The 21,896-nt window shown below is 33.1% G+C and overlaps 1 protein-coding gene across 6 annotated transcripts in view; it reads left to right on the top strand.

Annotated features, from left to right (window-relative positions):
- Nucleotides 1–490: 490 nt before the first annotated feature.
- The window catches only part of LpR1 (Lipophorin receptor 1), a 142,685-nt gene continuing 121,279 nt past the window's right edge, over nucleotides 491–21,896 (top strand). For 4 of the 6 annotated variants that reach the window (XM_013320765.1, XM_013320762.1, XM_013320766.1 and 1 more), the window contains exons 1-2: nucleotides 492–867; nucleotides 8,671–8,793. In XM_013320765.1, the coding sequence (XP_013176219.1) occupies nucleotides 732–867; nucleotides 8,671–8,793 (259 nt within the window). In that variant the 5' untranslated portion in view covers nucleotides 492–731. Of the gene's footprint in view, nucleotides 868–8,670; nucleotides 8,794–21,896 lie in introns of all 6 variants that reach the window. The other 2 variants (XM_013320764.1, XM_013320770.1) reach the window with 1 other exon arrangement.

Raw genomic sequence — 21,896 nt, 5'->3', positions numbered from 1 at the left:
TAACGATTTTAGTACTGAAATAATTTTTGTAATCTATTAATTTATTTTTGATATCTCCTTAAAATACCTTTTCTTATAAAATTTGAAAGTCAGGTAAATTAATAAAATATCAAAATACAGTAAATGGAAATTTTTGTCGATTATTTAGTAAGAAAAAATATTTATTAGTAACCAAAACATGTAAATTTCAAAACACTTTCTCATTACGTAACTTAAAGATTTAAGCTAGATTTCTTTCAGTATTTCCGTCTGAATCTGGGCAAAGCTATCAAATAAATATGCGTTTCATATCTAAAAACAGTAACTATAGCATGTAAACGTTGCTTTAAGTTGTGTTGGTGTGTTGCGTTAGGAAAAATCTGTAGCTAGAATCAGCAGCGCGGCGCCACGGTTCAGTCGCCGAAACTAAACGTCACGCGTATACCGCCAGCGCCATCTAGTCTCACAGATAGTACAACTCTCGTCTCACACCTGCCCGCCGATTGCCGATCGTGCGACCGCGACATTCGCCGTCGCGTTCGTACCGCTGGCACGTAAAAGTAACCTATAATCGTTTGTGAATTACTAATAATACAAATGTTGCTTGTATTTTTACAATAATACAGTGTTATTAGTAATTTTGTGAAACATACATTTTGCTGAAGTGATATAACTGAAGGATCCTATTGGATTTAATTATAAAGTGTTACAACACAGTGAATTTGGCGAAATCAAAAGTTTCTAAGGACAAAATGTTCATTTTGGTGGGCTGTCATCGGGCAGCCCCCAAATATTGTGGAAAAATGTGGTGGTATATCTTATTTAGTGTTTTGTTTACAAAGACATTTGGAGTGACTGGTTCTAATATAACTGCAGTTTCTTCTAGCAGTAAGTATTTATCTATTTTTAATTTAATCATGTATAAAATCATAAAAAAAATATATTTAGAAGGACATCATTTTAATCATGTAATAATTGTAAGGCTTTCTTTTAACCTTTATTAAAAAAAAATATATTCTTTTTGTTATCTGTTTTATTTTTTACCTGAGTTCGCACAGTCCCTTCTACTTTTTCGTTCCTAGTAATTTATTTATATTACAAACGGGTTTCTTACGTATGCACGTGGTCGTAACTTGTTTATTATAGAATGAATGTGTGTCTTGTTTACAATATTAGTTTGCGCAATCTGTTAAACGTTAAAAGTACGAGACAATTACATTTGTTCTACTGTTAGTTAATTACAACGTTAAAAATTGTGTCTCGATGTGTTTTATGTAAAGGAAACTAACGCTTTTCTTATTTAAGGTGTAAATGCAAGGAATATAGGTAGATAATTCACGTGTAAGATCTTTAGATAAGTGATAAAGCTAATAAATTGTGCCATTTCAAGGTCGTTACAGTTTACAATCGTTCTGATTGGATGTTGTATGTCACCTGTTTATATTATTTTGCATATCTTGTTCGCTACAATATCATTGATACGATTTGTTCTTTATTTACTGTATTACTACTTTTTATATTTTATTGGATAGTGTCATGCGGATACGCGTTGGTGCAAATACGAGATTACACATGGTATGCATGAACACAATCTCTTCCTGTGCCAAAACACCGAAATAGACTTCCAAACAACCGTATCTGACTTTAGACTTTACATTTCACCCAAATAGTACAAAGTTCAATAATAATGGCAAGAAGCCAGCCATTTGCTATTTTAGTTCATTTATCAAAACCAACGGATAAGATTGTTTTGGACATCAAAACATCATCTACCCCTCGTAACATCTTGTGGTGTATTAAACTGTGGTTACTCAGAAGTAAGAACAGCGAATTTGATAACCATTTTAGTAACTTCGTGTTGGATTGATTATAATAAGTACTATATACTATCTCACAAAAAATAAAGTAAAGTATAAGTGCCTACCTATTAACATTTCCTTGGAGGGATTTTAGATCCATTTTCATCCCTGTCTCCTATATACTTAACCTCTGTGTTAATACTTGTTAGCAGCTCAAATATAATATCAGCAGTTATGCGTTTCTTTATTGGAAGCAGCAGCAGAAGGTAGCAGCTTATCGAAGAAAAAAAGCAAAATATGTGAAAATATATAAAAGTCAAATGCAAAATGAAAGTAAATTGCAGTTGTAACGAGCATTTGTGAAGCGATTTAGCGGCGCTAAACTGTTGGCTAGTGGGACTCCATAAACGTGGCTATCTCAATTTTGGCGAGCCGCAGCTGACGCGACGCTCATAAAAGTGCCGTTGATGAAAAGAGCACAATCGCATTGTGAGACTATAAAACGGGCTTTTGTCCGCTAAAAGAAACCATTATGTGAAAAATGAAAAAGGTATCACACTCGTCATGCCTTGTCGGACTTTATCGTGGAACATTCGTAGGACGTAAGATGGAATCCTAATCTAGTGGTTCCTAACATTTAATTTCATGATGCCTTTATAAAAAGTCTAATAAAAGGAAATTTGGGTTCTCTATATAAATTCAAATAACTCCTAAGTAACTTATAAATTTTAAGTTACGAATATATATTTTTACAAAATATTCCGTTGCTAATCGACAGTTAACTGTGGAACACTGCCCAAACGTAATATTAGTCATAGCGTAACAATGAAAGAAACATTCTGTTATTAGCAGTTTAAAGGAGGACTATTGATTTACTATGAGTGTATTTTGTGAACTTATTTCTTTCATTATATAAGTTCATTGTGTAAGTAAGATAAAAGTGATGAACGAATTATATTGTACAATATGTTATTTACCATCTTAAAATAAATTATTTTTTTTATACTAAATAGAATCTTTCATAAATATATGTAGCTTAAAGATACGTTAATTCTAAAGCAACGTAAATAATTTTGGTTGGAAGCCGCAATTTATATAATTGAAACCCATTACTCTGCAGAATGATATCATTGACAGAATGATAGCATTCTTTGTGTTTATTTTTGGATGTGATGTTGTGAAAATTGACTAACCAGATAAGGGCAGATGATTTTAATTATTAAAAACATATGACATTTGTATGTTTTTGCGATTTTTTTAAAACTATCGTTAGATGATGAAACGATACAGTTTTTACCAATAGGTCTATGATTATAACTTTGAGCATCTATGCTTAACCTACTGGCAAGAATTAACATAGCTGTAAATACAACTACTGCTAAGGAGGAAGAATCTGTTCGGAGGTATGACTCAATAGACCAGAAGTTTACAGGCTACGTCGTCTCATCCATGACTAAGATCATATTTTTGTCCAAGCAACCGTATATTTAGTAATAAACATTAATTGATGACTAATAAGTCATATTATTGACAATTATGAGGACAATTTTAACAAAAAGGGATAAAGGACAAAAAGAACTGCGAAGTCTCAAACAATGAAAGATACACAGACTAAAGATACACCGGAAGAATTAGGAGACAAGAGAGAAGACTAAATGGAACATAAGAAAAAGTATACACTGACGTAAAATACTGTAAGCGAACACAAATGGTAGTTGTGTAGATCATAAGATCCACTTTAGTAAGTTCAAAGATACATGTTATAAATTATTTAATGAAACCTTAGCAATTAACAGAAAGTTTTATGCTATTAAGAAACTTCATCGTTGAAAGTTATAAGCAGAGTTCCGTGAAGTGTGTTACACTGCACATATGTAATATGTATATTCAAAGTAATATTAATTAAATGGATTTTGTTCAAGCCATTCATGGTGCGAGAGGATCAAAATGTTATTATCGCATTTATTCATGGAAATACTTCTATGCGCAATGTTGTGAAATCTGTTTATTTTTCTTTATTAGTAGAATTATGGTTGGCTTGTTTATCAGCACTGTAAAACCACAAAACCGCGTACACGTGCTGGTAATATTCATCACATGCAAGGGATTTGGTCTCTTATTTTGTAACCTGATAACAATGACCATGACTTGTTAACGAGGTATTTTCCTATCTATACATGTTTTTGTCGGTGTACAATTCTTTTGCGTAGCCCATTTCAAAATAACAAACCAACCAATAAAATTTAGAAATAACAGATGACTTTTGTATTACGCTGATTGTCATTAAGCCCTACTATTACTGCTGTATGGACGATATGGACAGTCATTCGATAAACGAGGGGTAGAATAAAGACATTGGGAGTAGCATATTCATCTGTTATTCAATTGTAAGCTTTCGCTTCAACCACTTAAGTCTGAGTTTCCTGTAGATGTGTTCATTGTATCAGCTGCTCTCTTAGGAATGGGCAATTGATTTGAAGCATGTACTAATTGTGAGTGGAGTATTGAAGTGCGTATTCGAAATTAACTGAGTTTGTCTTTGATGAATTCGTATTGTCGAATCTTATGTCATGTTTATTTGAATATTTTAGAAATTGTGATGAGTGTACTGTTTTTATCGTCAAAACTTATTTTCCTTTTAAAACGTGTGCTTTTCTTTAAATTACATTATTCTTCTTCAGTTCTTAAAAGTTTAGATGACAAAGTTATCGATAAATTGATCTTAACTATAATATTTCTTTAAAATTTTAAGTAATTTTAGAATTGGCAACTTACAGATTTTAATTTTCGTAACTTATGTTATTAAAAAAATGTTCACATTGAACGGTTTTGATTGCTCGCTGATTTGGATTCGTTTAAAGTGGAAATGACGTGCAATGTATGTGCCTATGGTTTACATCTTACTTGTGCCATATTTAGTAATTAATTAATAAATTCTATTTTGGTTGAGGCCACACTAAAATAATAAAACTAATACTTTCAAGTGATCGTTGTAGACCAAACTTATTTAGTGACTTCACCCCTTGTTTGTTTAGAAAGCAAACGAATGTTTTTGTTCGTTCTCTTTATAATGGAAAGCACGATTCTTGTCACACCGTGTCGGATCAACTGATAACAAAAGTTTATAAAATCTTGCTGCAGATAGGCTTAAGATATATAACTTTTTATAACTGCACTTTTGTAGTCACAAACGGCGCTGCTGAAACTAATCAGTGAAAGAGTGAATTATAAAGCGGAAAAGGAATAACATAAATGAATTTGCTTGCAATAATAATTAAGATAAAAATTGTGGACAACAATGTCTTACCAACGTACTGTTGTGTTTTTTGTTTGCTTTTTGGAACTAATATCTAGTTCCAAAAAGCAAACAAAAAACAAACTTGTCGGTCACGTATTTCAACAGTCGTGTCCTAATATTAAACAAAGCATGCATAATACACATTAATAAAATATTTATTATTTCGATAAGTGAAATGTGCTATTAACACATTTTAATAATATTTTTGTAAGCTGTTCAACGTTATTGTATTGGTATTAAGAATTAAACCATTGGAAATAAGGATGTTTCAAAAATGAGCAACTAACGAGGATAGTTAAGCGGATCTGTAATTTGCATACAAATTGGCTTCGGTCAGGATAAACGCTCCATTTGTATTCAACCACAGGATCCCGGCTCAGTGGCTGAGGACTATTTATCCAGTTTCGGATTTGAATCGTTCGCATCGTCTTCTGTTAATCGATACAACTCCAATAGCTTCCTGAGCGTCTTTTGTTCGGTGCTTACTTTAAATTTTAAATTACATTGATTTGATGAAACGTAAGGCGACAACTTTTGTTACTGGTATGTTTTCTTAGTGACAAATTTATCTGTTGAAAGTCAGCAACATAGCAAAATACATCACAGATAGTTAAGTTCCTTGCGTTGCTTCTTATTGACTTTTTTTCGTTTCGACCTGATAACGAGTAACTTCCGGTCAATGAACTATTTCAACAAAGCTTAAAGTAAACTCTTGGATAAGCTGTTCAAAAATAAAATAGATTTTGTTTTCACCTTCTTAGTCCATTGTTAACATAACTATAGCAGACAAAAGTAACATCGGGGCATGAAACTAAAACGCACAAGTGACTATGGAACTTTGGAATCATGCAATATACACTTCTTCAGTTTCTCAAAAAGAAAAAACAGAGGGCATATAAATAATAAAACTAATTAAAATAAATTGTTGTATTGATAAGCCATAATTTAATTAGTCCTTAATTACATGTGGAGGAATCTTTGATTGTTCACCGCTGTCAGGCGGCAACCATTTTGAAACAAGATAAGAGGTGAATTCTAAGAATTTTACTAGCTTGTGGGTGGCCGGGTTACTTAGTTACCTGTATCCTATTGTCATTAACACAACTAAGGTTTGCAAACAGTTACGGTCGAAGTAAATAATCAATCTCGATCTATTTTCGGTTATCAAAGTTATCTTTAGTCTTTTTAAAATTTGCTTAAAATTTAAGGCAATAATAACAGAAAAACCCAATCTATCGTTTAGGGGGCGATCGATCTATTTTTGTGCTTCTTCTCATAAATATTTATTGAAATAGTCTCCGGATTAATTTTAAAGATAGCTTATTAGGTCTCTCACGCTTATGTTATTTTTATTACATTGATTCACAAAAGGTTACAAAAAAACTATATTAAAAAATAAAGTATTTCGTCGTATTTTATATTTTGTCAATCCACGAAAAAATTATCCATGATAGAATATAAATATATCACTTTTTTTTAATAATCATTGTTGGTAGCCATGTTAATCAAAAAATAGAATTTGATTGACATTTTTTGTTCAATGGTCCTTCATATACAAATGGCGTGGTCTGAAGAGATACGAGAGCGCTTGTACAGATTGGATGTCGTCCTCCCGTCACCAACCGTCACCAGGCCCATAAGTGCTCTCCACCTAAAATGTAATGAAATTTAATTAGTGTCCCTTTCATTGAAGTCACTTTACTCATAAAAGAGCTAATTCATTTCACTTAATTACCTCTAATGGAATCGCGTGCCTTTGGTATTCAATAATTTAATCATTGTAAAAGATATCGATGACTAGCTGTCACGAGCGACTCCGTCCGCGCGTATTAATAAAAACATAATTAGTAGCCTATGTTTTCTTCCAGACTATGTTCTACATCTATGCCAAATTTCAAACAAATATCCATCCATCTAAACATTCGCATTTGTAATAATATTAGTAAGAAGTAAGATATAATTTATTTTGCTATAACTTTTTCATTTGTTTATAACTTGAGGATTTACTTCATAATGTGTGCCTTAAAAACCAATTCATGACAATTATAAAAAAACTATTTGTCGCCAGCGATTTCGTCTGCATGACTGAATATGCATATAAAATTTCGTAAAAATCTACCAAGCTGTTTCGGAGGAGTATGGTAACGAACATTGTGCCAGGATAATTTTATATAAAAGACTAGCTGTCGCCCGCGACTCCGTCCGTACGGGATTAAAAATAGATGTCGGCCGATTCTCAGATCTACTCAATATGCTAACAAAATTTCATGAGAATCGATCAAGCCGTTTCGGAGGAGTATGGGAACGAAAATTGTGACACGAGAATTTTATATATAATATATACAAATCATCAAATGCATAGTAAACCTATTTTACATTTATAGCATGTTATTCGATCAAATTGTAAATCATTGCAATGGACCAAGTTGCCTCCACTATGAAATTGGATCGGACTCCTCGAATATTACCGCATAAATCAAGTCCCAAAAGATAGGCCGGGCGTTGTATTGCCCGTTCTTGACTTCTCGTGTCCATTACGTAATGGACTTATAAAGGCCTGTTTAGGATCATGACAATATACGTCGAATTGTATTCTTCACGTATTATAGCTATAGTTGAGATATTGCTCAAGTTTGTTCGACGATTTTCGTTATTGTACTCAATATGTATTGTATGATTTCAGTTGAGTTTGTTACATAGAAAGTTAGAGAATTCATCCTTTTACTTTAATAACACGCATTACACACACATAGAGGCCTAATTTAGTCCTCTTTCTTATAAGGAAAGAATGGGAAGTGGAAGTGGATTTTCCGGATGAGAGGATGCATGGAAATGTTTTCTCTCTGTGCATCCTCTCCGTCGATTAAAGGTAGGCAACGCATATGCAATTGCGTATGTCTATGGGCAACGGTCACTTCGCTATTTCTGCGATTTCGATGGCCGCTCGCTCGTTTGCCACCTTATAAGATATATAAAAAAAAGTGTAACAAATCACAGTAATTTTTACCTACTTCATGATAAATAATTTGAAATCATTTTTTTTTCAACTAAGTATGTTTTTTTTAATATTGCGCTAGATTACTACGAATGTATAAACTCTAATTGTTATGTCTATTTACTATAATAACAAAGACTTCGTTAATTCTTGTATGAACGTTTGTTAGGACAAAGATATAAACTAACATACAACTGTAATCGCATGTAACTATTTACATATGAATAGTTCTTTATCCTTTTTGTCGTTTCTCTTATCAATGGTACTTCACTGTATTATAAGATTCAAACTTTATGATGGCTCGTGGTAAGATCCGAGCGATATAAATGCAGGTGGGCTACGAAGTGTGGATAATAGCGCTGGGATATACATGCTCCGCTACCACTTACTTTTAAGTGCTCTTGATACCTACAATTGTGTTTTGCTCAGCTTATCATGCGAAATCTCAAACTACTGTAAAGTTTGAATACTATTATACTACGAGTACGCAGGCGCTATGTTGCCGAGATAATTACTTTTAAACAATGTATTCATAGACACAATTGTGTTTAATAGCTGTGTCAATCTAAGTCAGTAATGCTCAACTTTTTTCATTACAGAGGTGTGCTCGCAAAAGCAGTTCCAATGTGCGAATGGGAAGTGCATACCAATATCATGGTTGTGTGAAGGAGACAACGATTGCGGCGACAACTCCGATGAAAATATTGAGGAATGCAAAAAAGGTACGTTGTTCGTTTATATAAAATCTTATGTATACTATCTCTGTCAAGGTATTCCATTTCAACCTATTTAGGGTAAAACTATTAAATGATGCTAGTCTTATCAAAAATCAGTTACGGGAAAATAGCCTTAATTGCAGGAGAAAATTTTGGAAACATCAAAAAACAAACTCAACTTTAGAAGTTAAATACAGTCAGATGAAGCCACTGTACCTATTAATAGTGACACAATTGGTTAAAAAACCTGCAATAATGAGATAAAGAATAATAAATAAAAAATCGTGGGGTTGTTTACCCCCAGTTTGTCGTTGACATCAATGTTCAAATCATCTGCCCAATAGAAGAAACAAAATATTCGTCTGTCGACCTTTGAATATCTGTCGTCTCTTTGAGCGACCGCGAACAAAGGCGTCCCGTATTGGCTAGCCATTAATATTTATTGAACGAAATTGCTTTCGAAACTCGATGACCTCATCATAATTTAACATCAATTTTACTTACAGTTGCTTAATAATATTTATTTGTTGTAACTACCTAATATAATTAACATAATAAATTAAAATTTAAATAATTTGATTTCCAAAGTGAGGGCGTAATTTAGAAACGATAATTTACATTGTGCTAAATTATAAAGTAAATATTTTCGTTTAAGCTAAATTATTTTCTTACTCTTTCAATCATTGTATTTAAAGACGGTATTATTCACTAAATCACTAGTAATTTTTTACACGAGAATATTTATGATTGTCAATCTTTAATTCTTACATTATCAAAGGTTGTGTATTCAATGTTGATTGGTATTTGGCTTCTTTATTGATGCGAGATGAGAGGCGACGCGGTGGCGCCTGGCGTATCATATTGCGCATGCGTCGATCGACACTAAAGGATTATGACGTGTGATTCCCAGTAATAAAACACTTCGCTACGAATAGTTATTACAAACTACATCATACCCCCGAGTATTAAATATGGAATAGATGTTTGAAAACGTGGCAGTTCTAAATCATATAAAAGATGTTCACGTTATCTATTCATGATAATACTAGTGGTCGCCCGTGACTCCGTCCGCGCAGAATTAAAAAAATAAAAAACAAAATTAGTCGCCTATGTGTTCTTCCAGACTATGGTCTATATGTATACCAAAATTCATCGATATCCATCTATCCCTCTAAACATTCGTATTTATAATATTAGTAATATTGTAGTTTAAAGTATAGTAACCAATAGCATTTACAGCTTAGGCCTAGACATAAAACACAGCGACCAATTAAATGTTGATGTCTGTTGACGTATTTACATGCGAAAGACTTTGATACTTCTAAAGGTATTCAGGTCGTGAAATTCTAAAACAACATTTCCTCTGATCTCGCAGTTGCTACCGTAGCAAATAATTGGTGAATTAAAAAGACGTTTCGAAAGGGAGCAAAATTGCACACTTTAGCGAATCTTTCCGAAACAGATAAATTCCCGGAGGGGAGGATCGTGATTCAGCCGAATCCTGTCGTTTGCGTGGCGGCAGCGTAATGAAACTTTTCCCGTTCGGATGGAGGCTGTTTCGTTTATCTTGATTACGAATAGCGTCAGTCCAACTGTCTCATATCTGAACCCGTCGTAACGCCCCAATGGATTGTGAATACGTAAACCCTGCGGAAATAACTGTATTTTCAATTGTTAAGTCGAAGAAATTTTAATCATCCTTTATTTTAATTATCAATTTTAAAACACCACTCTTTAAATTATAGAAATCTTAGCTGTGCCCGTGACTCCGTCCGCGCAGTATTAAAAAAAAACATAATTAAGTAGCCGTATTCTTCCAGACTATGTTCTACAAGTGTGCCAAATTTTCCCAAAATACGTTTAGCCGTTCCGGGGATACCTTCAAACAAACATCCCTCCTCCATCCATCTAAACTTTCAAATTTTTAATATTAGTAAGATTAGTAAGATGAGGAGGTTCTTTTTTTAAATTGTTAAGATTCGTTTTACGATTGGTGCTTACCACATACCAGCGCGTTGAATCACTTCATGAATAGACTCCTTTACTTCATTATAGAGCGAAAAGTTATGTTTTACGTCATCGCTTATCAACAAGGATTAATATTAGTGATATTCCTTTCAACAAGCTGGACATCGACGTGATCATATTCGCAAACAAAATAAGTTTACCTTTCGTTGACTTATGTACCTGTTCTTAGAAAAAAAGCTTTGAGTCTGCGAGTCAGCAATCAGGTCACGTAGGCGGCCTCTGGCGTAAAACTGTGTATATCTAGGTGAGTTCATGAATAATGGTAGATTGTAATATCAGACTTTCTACTGCTGTCGACGAGCATCGTAAATTTCCCACAGGTTTTCTAATCTAAAACATTTTTTTCCTTACCCACACCGGCTGCCAGGAATCTTCCAATTTTTCTCGTGAAATCACGAATGAAGCTCATTAATTTCATTTATGTTTTAAACCTCGAAGCAAATTGCGTTTTATAAATCTCGCTTGAAGTTATCTCTATCTTATATTTTAACTTTGTTGGAAGTTTAAACCTCAGAACAATATTACATTTTGAATTAATTTAAATTACATACACAAGTCTTGACGTGAAAATACCGTTCCATGATTTCAAATAAACTCTAAATGTAGTCCCACAAGGATCAAGGCAGATTTTTGGCATTGAAAGTGTCCCCACTTTCAATGCCAAAAACGCCGATAAATTTCATGGGTTACCAATAAGCAAAAATTTCCTTATTTTTTCCAAAGTAATCAAACAACTTCTAGCACTTGAGTTGCAACTTATGGCCTGAAAATTTTTATTATATTATTTGTAAGATAGCGAATGTTCAAACAACTGTTCGTAGCTGAATTACCAAAGGTTAAATCGCTGTGAGTTAAATCTTTAATCCTCTGGGATATGAACGAGTTAACTAGTTAAGAAGCAAAAGCAATGAATGGAATTATTCAGAGAGCGCGACTGCAATAACCGAAATTGCTGGTCGTATAAAAGGGAAAACCAATCTACGGTATTTTGAAGATGAAGGGTGGTAGTAATTGCAGTCATAAAATGTGGTGTCCTCCCACTTTCCAGCGGCCGATATTAAATTTTAGTGTAATCCAAACTTTCCGGACTTTAATTTCTGTTCATTTTCTTTTACACTTTTTACTTAATCCTGCTAAGTGTTTCGAGCGATAAAAAGGTTAAATTTCGGCTATTCGAGTTACTTTGTTATTACTATTTTAGTAAATCGACTCGACAAAGGTTAAGTGCCTTCGTTAAACTGATGTTCTCTTTAATTTGTTTAAACATTTAAAATATTAGATTATCAGTCAAGTTAACCTAATCCACCGTTATGCTACTATGGTATTTAATTGTTAAAAGAGAAAATGAGTCCAAAGTTCGTATTGCTATGAAACATAACAAACAAATCATTGTATCAAAAACTAAAGTAACCCTTAGTAAACGCTGAATAGAAGTGAATCACCATCTCAAACGCCGGTAACGCATCCGCGGTTTCTCTGGTATTGCTGATGTCCATGGGCGTCTTTGAACACGTAAATACACACATAAATGTTTCCGCCGCTCGTTTGCCCCTTCTGTTAAAAAAAAGAATCTAAAAAATAGGCGATAATACTATCGGTAAAGTGTTTAAAAGAAATCGATTTATATTTGACGCTCCGAGCATTTTGTAGTAAACTATTTAAAAGATTAATGCCATATATTTAGCTCGTTACAGACTAAAGCTGGATTATCCCTTGTTTCGGTAAAAGGTAAACGACTAGATGGTGCAAAGTTTTCGCGTCGTTAAGTCCCTAGACTAGACTTAATGGATGTATCGGTTTTGTGATGTTTTTGTAGTTAAGTAAAACTTATACCTTATTTATCAAATAATACTCCATACTGTAAATTCGACTCGATTACACACTTCGTATTTTAGATATTAAGTAATCGAATAAGGCGGAAGAACGTACATGAAGTGGAAATATCGTATTTCAATGCGAAGCCTCCTCTGTCCATTAAAGGTAGGTAACGCATCTGATACCTTTTAATTTATTGTAGGCAAGTATAGCCCGCGAGTCCGCGCGGAATTTAAAAAAAAACTTATTACTCTATGTTTTATATCTATGCCAAATTTCAGGGAGATCCTTGCATAAATAACATCCCTCTAAACATTTGCATTCATAATATTAGTAAGATTCCTATGGAAAGAGGCCATTTGGTTTATCAATGAAAGTGTATGGTCTATATCAAATAGTAAAATAAAGAAATTCACATTGTTAAAATGATTTGTGATTTAGGTCTGAGTAAATGCGGTCAATTTTAGTAAGCCGACAAAAGATGAGGCTCCGCATACAGAGCGGCGCTGAACTGAATGATGAATAATGAACCAGTTCCCATTTGGAATACGACCTCAATTGTAGAAAGAACGATAAGTTCCCATAGCGTTTACATTTCAGGCATTGTATTGCAAAGTGCTATTCCAATATGTCGGACAACGTTTCGCTTGTTTCTAATCACGCTCGGCAATATTTTACTCAACTTACATTTAGAAAATAAATACTGTTTGCTTAAAAGTTTATTTCTTGTATTTTGTTTATTGATCAAGGCTTTGGCAAATGCTGGTCATCGGTGCATTTATAGAAAAATTTCTTTTCTTTCTTATTGTCTATACTTTACAATTATTGTTATTTCGGCGTCGGTGTCGGCCTGATATCTTAGACCTATTTACGTTTAAGGTAGAACTAGACCGAAACCGGGACCAACCTGCATGCAAAATCTTTCGATCAAAAAAAAAACAAAAATCGGAGCACCAAGGACGGAGTTACGCGGTAACACACATAAAAACATATACAATCGAATTGTACTCCTTCTTTTCGAAGTCGGCTAAAAATATATAAAATAGTAGATTTTGCCTCGAGTACTAAAAGTAAAAATTATGATAGGTAAAAATGTTATCAAAAATGTGTCCTATTGTAATCCTACAATCAAGTGAACAAAGCTATGTTTGTTCAGTAAGAGTGGTTATTTTGTCACATTCGTGTCGCATAAACGCGACGCGGTGTACAATAAAGCGGGCCACGTAATGGCCGGCCGCTCTGATTTATACTTATTTCTTTTATGTCCTAACATAATGGTTTTCTTTATGAAATGTTTCTTTTTTTGGACAGAGAACTCACAGACACCCGTAGCATTTATTAAGTGACTTATGACGGTGATGCTTTTAGAGTAAATTAAGTGTGCCTTTGATACGACGTTACGATGGTCTTTGGTTTAGACAGGGATTAATAGCTGCATAAAGCAGTGGTAGATCCCGCTTTAACATCTTCGCACGAAATGGCCCGGCTTTCCCGGTGAAATACCACGACCATACAGGAGACAGGCGTGAAGTGGAAGCAATTCCGCGTTTCGTCTGATGAGTGTGCGTCCCGGAGGCTTAATTTAGTCCTCTTTCCCTTCCCACCCTTTTCCCAATGAGGAAGGGTTGGGAAGTGGAAGTGGACTTTCCGGATGAGAGGATGCATGGAAAGAGTAAATATTTTCTTTCTCTGCATCGTCTCCTCCGTCGATTAAAGACAGGCAACGCATATGCAATTGCGTATGTCTATGGGCAACGGTCACTTCGCTATTTCAGGAATTTCAGGTGGACGATCGCTCGTTTGCCACCTTATGATATAAAAAAAGAAAAGCTTAAGTATATGTCTAAAATGACTAAATAGTTGAAAGAAATATGCTTTCCTTTCAAGGGTATTTAGTACCTATAACTTTTTTATCTGTGCTTCTGTGTCGTGTTCAGTATTGCTACAGTCAATTTTAAATAAAAAAAGGTTTCATATTGTTTATTATCCTACAAGCCAAATGATGTATGACGATAAAAAAAACAAAAAAGCTTATCCGCTGCCTAAAAATAATGACGTTGGAAGTAATACAAGTCATGTTGTATTCTTTCACCCTGACATCACAATTCAATAAATTATGTGTGAATAGCACATGCGCCATTGATAAGAGCTGTGGAACAAAAGGGCTTCATAAATTGTTATTAACTTCAGCTTCCTAGTCCCTTATTCGGGTTGAGAGCACGGAAATTTACCGATATATAGTGCGTTGCTGTTATTAAAGCTGTAGGCGCTTTGACCCGTTACATGCGCATATAAAATAGGACGTTACATGTATTGCCGTAATGAAATGAATCTTCGTTTTATCATTTTGAAATACTACTTAATTGGTTTTTGTGTTACATGAACATTGGTAATACAATGATTGCATTAATATTGATTAAATTGATAGCGTTTGACATGCACTGTTATTTCACACACATGCATAAATTAAAAAAAAACCTTCGATTATCAATCTTATCAATTATGAACTAGAATATTTATTGCAAAAGTACGTGCAAATTTTAAGTTTCACAAAGACACCAACGATTATTTATTACATTTATAAGGTAAAGTCCTCGTTCTCAATAAAAATGTAACCGCAGAATACGTGTCATAACAGAACTCTCATAAATTTCATGGTTTCAGGAAACGAAGTGTAAGTCGATAAGTAGGTATCAAGTCAATGTGTCATATTTATGCGAGGACATTAACCTTCTAATGCGCCAACATTTCCTTGAGTGAGATACGCACAACGACAGATGGGGAGGCGTAACGTGATTTGTTATGTACCAACTTAGATGAACCGAGTATAAATCAAATGTAAACAGCATTCGCTGTACCAAATGTGTAACTAAGGATGAAAGATGAACGAGTATCATCTTTATTTCATTATACCCTTTTTTCAACTTTGATTTACACAACCTTATATATTATTTTATTCTCTTTCCTGATGTATCTCTTCCTAATAATGTTATTGATGAATGGTAATCGTTTTTCAAAGCTTTAAGTTATATAAGCTATACAACATACGACTCGCCTTTATGTAGATGGCATAAATATTTATATGATTGTTAATTATATGTGTTTTATGTATGTAAGCTGTAAAATTTAGTCTTCTAATGTAAAGTAAAGTAAATAGCGGAAAATTACTTACGCTCACTTCCGCGCTACTTATTGTTGAAGCGGGGAAGTGATCAACTTTCTTCAGTCGTTAAAAGCTTTTGCTTCGTAAGACTCGTTTCCTACACGCGAATGCTTACAGCTCTAATTAGCAATTATCTACCATGATAGCACGCTTATGTTGGCAGAAGCGAAAACTTTACATATATCCCTTCGCATAAGTTCATTGCAATTATTTGAAGCATTTCCATGTGATGAAATAAAAAGAAACTTTTTGATGAGTTAATTAAAAATGTCGTTATTTCTACGAGTTGAGGTTTCATGTCACTATATTTTTTGATGGCTTTAACCCGGATATAAATTCGACGACACTTTTCACGATGATTTCGACTTTACTGCAATGAAAATTATTTTTTACTTTGATGTATGTTTTCCTGGTATATTTGTCAAGTTTATAATATAGTTTTGTTTTTTACTTACATTTATTTTGGGATTGATATTTCTGGCAGTCGGGGTGTATCATTACTAAACACTTTGTCATACATAATATATACATATACATATATCATACATACATATAAATATTTATCTCTATATCATACAAATACATATTTATCTCTGTCATTTTGAATTCACAATCGATAGATTTACGTATAGTTACTTTACGATTTGGATAAGACCCAACTAAAGCATAGGAGTGTAAAATTGTTATTCTCATTTCAAATTCACATTTTGAATAAGTTATGTTGTTATTTTCAAATCTAGAGCAAGGCTAGATGTGAAAGCTTCACAATATTAACTTTCATTTAGATATAGCGCAGCTCTAACTTTTTCTACGACCAAGTTTAAAGAAAATGATATTTTGATAATTCATACAATTTATTCAATTCTTTAGTTGAAATATTCTTGACTTTCCTTTAAAATTATAATGAGCCAGTTAAGAATATTTGAGATCAGTTCAGGAGTATTACATACTGTCTGTTGTGAAATAAGATCGATAGTTAACTATGCTATTCGTCTTCGTAGCATCGCTTATTCCTTGAGGTATTGAAAGTCGCTATTCAGATAAGTTTCAATTTCCCAATAGAATTAATTAGATGAATACAAATAGTTCAATAAAGTTTCTATTTATAGGTTATTATTTATTGCTTATTCAAATTTTCCATTAATCGATTATTATAATGTAAATTAGTTTATTTCACTGAAGAACATTTCTATTATTTATTTTATATATTTAATATACCTTTTGTAATATGTAAATGATATGTAATGTGAAAATAAATATTTGTAATATAGCGCTACGTTAGTTGCTACGCTTTACATACTACGAGACAGGGGGTGCTACGTCAGAGCAAACAGTCGAAACTACGAGTTACGAATATGTTGCAATAATTGCTGTTTCTTTTCTTATTATCTCTAAAACTCTTATAAAATAGGGATTTTTCCATGGACTTTAACTTTAGATGGGTTATAACTTTTTGAACGTATCGTAAGTCAACTTTTGGCGCAAAGTACTCGTATACATTAAATGTGCCTGTTAATATAGTTTTCATTTTAGTAATATCTTGTCAGCATTGTGTAACTTAATAATGTTTTCGGAGCTAACATTCGTGTCATTTTTTTCTCCTTTATATCACGCTCCAATAAATCAAGCGTGAATAGCACACGTGACTTAGATAAGGAACGACGAAAAAGGGCTCGAGAAATCGTTATTAACAACGTCTCCCCAAACGTGCAATTGATTCGAACCAAGTTGTGCCAATGTTTGTGTTACAATATTTTGTATATTTTCATTAGAAAAAGTGTACTGGAGGTTTTATTGCTCTTATGTTTTTAGAAGATATTCTTTTATTTAATTGATATTTGTGATAAATGAATATAATATATAAAATGTAGAATATAATAGATATCTGACTCAAATTACTGCATTTCAACACACAATCATACTAACAATAAATGCGAAAGTTTATTGCTGGCTATCTTCAAAACGGCTGCATAAGTCTCGATGAAATTTGGTATAAATGTGGAACACAGTCTAGAAGGACACATAGGCTACATAGGTCCCCGTTACTCGATAACGCAACGCCGGCAACAGTTCAACACATCTTATTGAAATTTGGCACAGATATAGAACATAGTCTCGAGTAACACATGAGATATTTTACACCTTTTTTATATTCTGTGCAATCGAAACGTTTTAGTAATTTTGTCGAAACATATATGAAATCTGCTTATAGATTCACGTTCGTGCACAGCTGTGTTTGTTCAGACTGGTTAATGCATGTCGATCGAACGTAGAAAATTAACTTGAACGTATTTCGTTGCTCACGTGCATGTCAGTGCAAATTCACTTTGGATTTATCCGTACTTCGCTTTTGGTAATTTATTAAAACTGTTTACGCTACTGACTGAAACATGTTGCATTTACATCAAATTGAGAGAGTTTCTATTGCCGAAAGAAACGTACAAAAACTTTCGTTTGTACTAATTTCCATCTCAGGTTTTTGTAAGAGAATGAAAGTAAAAGAGAGGGAAAGATGCTTAGATGTTTTTACGCATATGTCATAAAACTTTTGAGATAGGATATTGATTTGTAAAGCTTAAATTTAAAATATAAAAATAATTATTATGATTGTTTTTGTTACGTTATAATTTTTGAATTTTTTTGTGAATGTTTATTGGGGGTTATTTTATTCTTACGTATATTTTAAGGGTGATTTTTAAAAATTCCATACTAAGAAATACTCCAACATTTACTACATCCATTTGAAATATTATTTAAAGTTGTTATTTATTTAATTTTCTTATCTGAACAACAACAATGTTGATACTCCATTTAAGTCAAATATTGGGAATATACTATTAGTAACTCAAAGGTAAATCATCAGTAGTTTGCATACCACTGGACTAGCTCACATTTCATAAACTATTTAATACAATGAGCTAGTGAATATCATGTTACATCATTGTGGTTTGATATTGTTACAATAAAACAGGAGATTGTATTACGTCGACGAACTAAGAAATAATCTTACTAATATTATAAATGCGAATGTTTAGATGGATATATGGATGGATGTTTGTATAAAGGTATCTCTCGTTTCGGAGAACGGCACAATGGATCTCGCTGAAATTTGGGAAAGGTGTAAAACGTAGTTTGGAAGAACACATAGGCTACTTATATTAAGTTTAAGGCTATTAAGTTTGTTTTGAATTCAGCGGACGGAGTCGCGGGCGACAGCTATACTAAATAAACATGATTATATAGACGAATATAATGTCTAATAAAGATTATTCTATTAAGAGCTTTCAATGAAATACCATTGACCCAGGTCAACGGTTTTGGAATTTTGTAATTTAATGAGTAGAATTTTTGAGGAACTTTATCCTCAGTGATCGTATTCATATTCAGTATGAAAAGTAATTTTAGCTTTACATAGCTTTATGAATCGATTACTAAGCTTTAGCGTTAAAAAATAAAACGCAAAAAGTCTTGGTACGCTTCAATTATTTATTCAGGAAACCTGCCTGAGGTGCAAAAATACTTTGAATAAAATTTCCCTTCTCACTGAAGAGTATATAGTATTATTTGTTTGACGATTTCTTATGTACCATTCGAGAATGATAAAGACCTACTTTCTAGGTTACGTTCACGACAGTGCGATACTACGTTCTATCGTGTTACAAGATGGCGGAATTCTCGAACATAGACTAGGAAAATGAAATGGTATTACATTGACTACTACATGCTATTTAATCTATGGATGACCCTTCGTGACTAATTTTTAGGGGTTCTATTAGGGGTCTAAAGCTAAGAAGAACGGGAGAGCATATACGTTTTATTCATAGATTTCTCATTTAGATTAAATATAACTTAGACTTACCTTTACTACTAAAGATCTTTTTTTAATCACTTAGGTATATATCACAATCTTGTAGTATAGGTCACTATAACGTATATATCATAATCTTGTAGTATAGGGCACTATAACATAATTTAAATATATAAAACTAGCTGTCGCCCGCGACTCCGTCCGCGTGTTTGTCTAATAAAAAAAAATTAGGTTTGACTACCCTTAACATTTAGGGGCATTAAAAATAGATGTTGGCCGATTCTGAGACCTACTCAATGTGCTCACAAAATTTCATGAGAATCGGGCAAGCCGTTACGGAGGAGTATGGGAACGAAAATTGTGACAAGAGAATTTTATATACAAGATATAATCTCTGTGCTTTGTAACATTGAAACAAATACTATAAGGTCATTGTCAACGAACAGACATCGACGAGAGGGAGAAAAAAAACTTCGACGATGAATCTTCGGGATTAGAAGATTAATGAGAATCCAATAAAGATTATATTGAGTAAGTGAGCACAAAAGTTTACTTAGGCACTTTATGTAACTAATCTAAATGAATTATTGTTGATAAGGACTAAAAGGATAACAAGAACACAAGCAAAATATAAGTTTTAGTCTTACTAATATTATAAATGCGAGTGTTTCGAAGGATGGATGTTTGTTTGAAGGTATTTCGAGAACAGCTGTATGGATCTCGCTGAAATTTGGCATAGATGTAGGACATAGTCTTTATGAACACATAGGCTACTAATTAAGTTTTTTTAATACCGCGTGGATAGTCGCGGGCGACAACTAGTACTTACATAAACTAACAAACTTAGCGTTAGACCTTAATAAGATACTAAGCTAATAAACAAGGTATCAGGTAACTAAGTTGACTTAACCATCATATATGACCACGTCTTCACAATACATGTCAAGTAACTCAATGGATAGTTAACTTGATAACAAGTGATTGCATTTTACATTGTTAGTCACGTAGGCCTACAGTACTTAAGTGTGCATAATATTCCTTTAAACTTTGTAATACATTGGTTATGTTGTAACTTAGGTCCCCACTGATCTCAGAGCCAAACCTAAGTTAGGGGTGACCAGGTCATAGTCAACCCTGCGGGTTGGTTGACATCACACATATTGTTGAATCTCATGCAGGTTTCCTTCACCGTAAGAACGTTGGATAAGTGTACATATGTATGTAAATCTAAAAAAGCATTGTTACATAGTGGAATTCGAAGTCAGGACCTGCAGATTGCAAGTCAAATGCTTAACCCCTGAGCCATCAACGCTTCTAGTTTGTTAGTTAATATTATTTCTTGAACTGCTTATTTACCGTTAATTGCAGTGACATAAATATTAAATGAACGGACTACGTTTCCTAGTGATATTAACCGAAGCATAATAATGCTATTATAACGATAATGTGATTAAACAGTTAATTAATAATTGAATATATTACCCACAAACGTGTTTACTATTTCTGGATATTTTTCATCAATAATAGACTGTTCGATTACGATAAAATTAAAATTGATGTTATTTTCATTGGTTGAATAATATCGATATGCGTCTCGCCTCCTATTGAATAGCAATGTCAAAAGTATGTAGCTTCTTTTTTTGGAAAACACATTGTATTTTCAAACGAATCAAATGAAGTGATAGAATATTTTGTGAACGATATTTATCTTTTTGACTTAAATATTGTCGCGAAGTAGAGTTTCCAAGTATATAAAAGCTTATGACAGCTTTAAACTGCTATGTTTCAGGTGACGCAATGCGCATGACAAACTTAACTTTGTTTGGAAGTGAAAATTATGGTAATTTAGTTTACCCAAGTGATTTCTGCAAGTCTTGAGCTGATAAAGATACTCGTGCTTAAGCTATCATATAACTTCCAATTAAAATATTTTAAATTGAATAAACACGATGTAAAATAAAAAAAAAACTTGTAAAATATCATAAAATTTTCGAAATAAAAAAAAAAACTTTCTAAAAAACCTGTTAGACAATTGATCAACGCCATCTATGATCATAAAAAGTTAAACTTGAAAATTAATATTTTTTTTTAATAAAACTATGACAATGTTTATTTTCAGCTAAGTAGAAAATTAATGTAATGTTATCGTATTACATAATATTTATCAATTTCATTTCATGCGATGAGTATTGAATATACACTTGCCTCGTTACATTTATACTTGTTATCTGCAATGCAACAGTATGATTGAAACGGTAACGCTGCACCGTACTCCGTTTTAATTAAGACCAATAA

The sequence above is a fragment of the Papilio xuthus genome, unplaced genomic scaffold (assembly GCF_000836235.2).
Source record: "Papilio xuthus unplaced genomic scaffold, Pxut_1.1 DF825946.1, whole genome shotgun sequence".
In the NCBI taxonomy this organism is placed as follows: Eukaryota; Metazoa; Arthropoda; class Insecta; order Lepidoptera; family Papilionidae; genus Papilio; species Papilio xuthus.
This window is presented reverse-complemented; position numbering and strand designations above follow the sequence as displayed.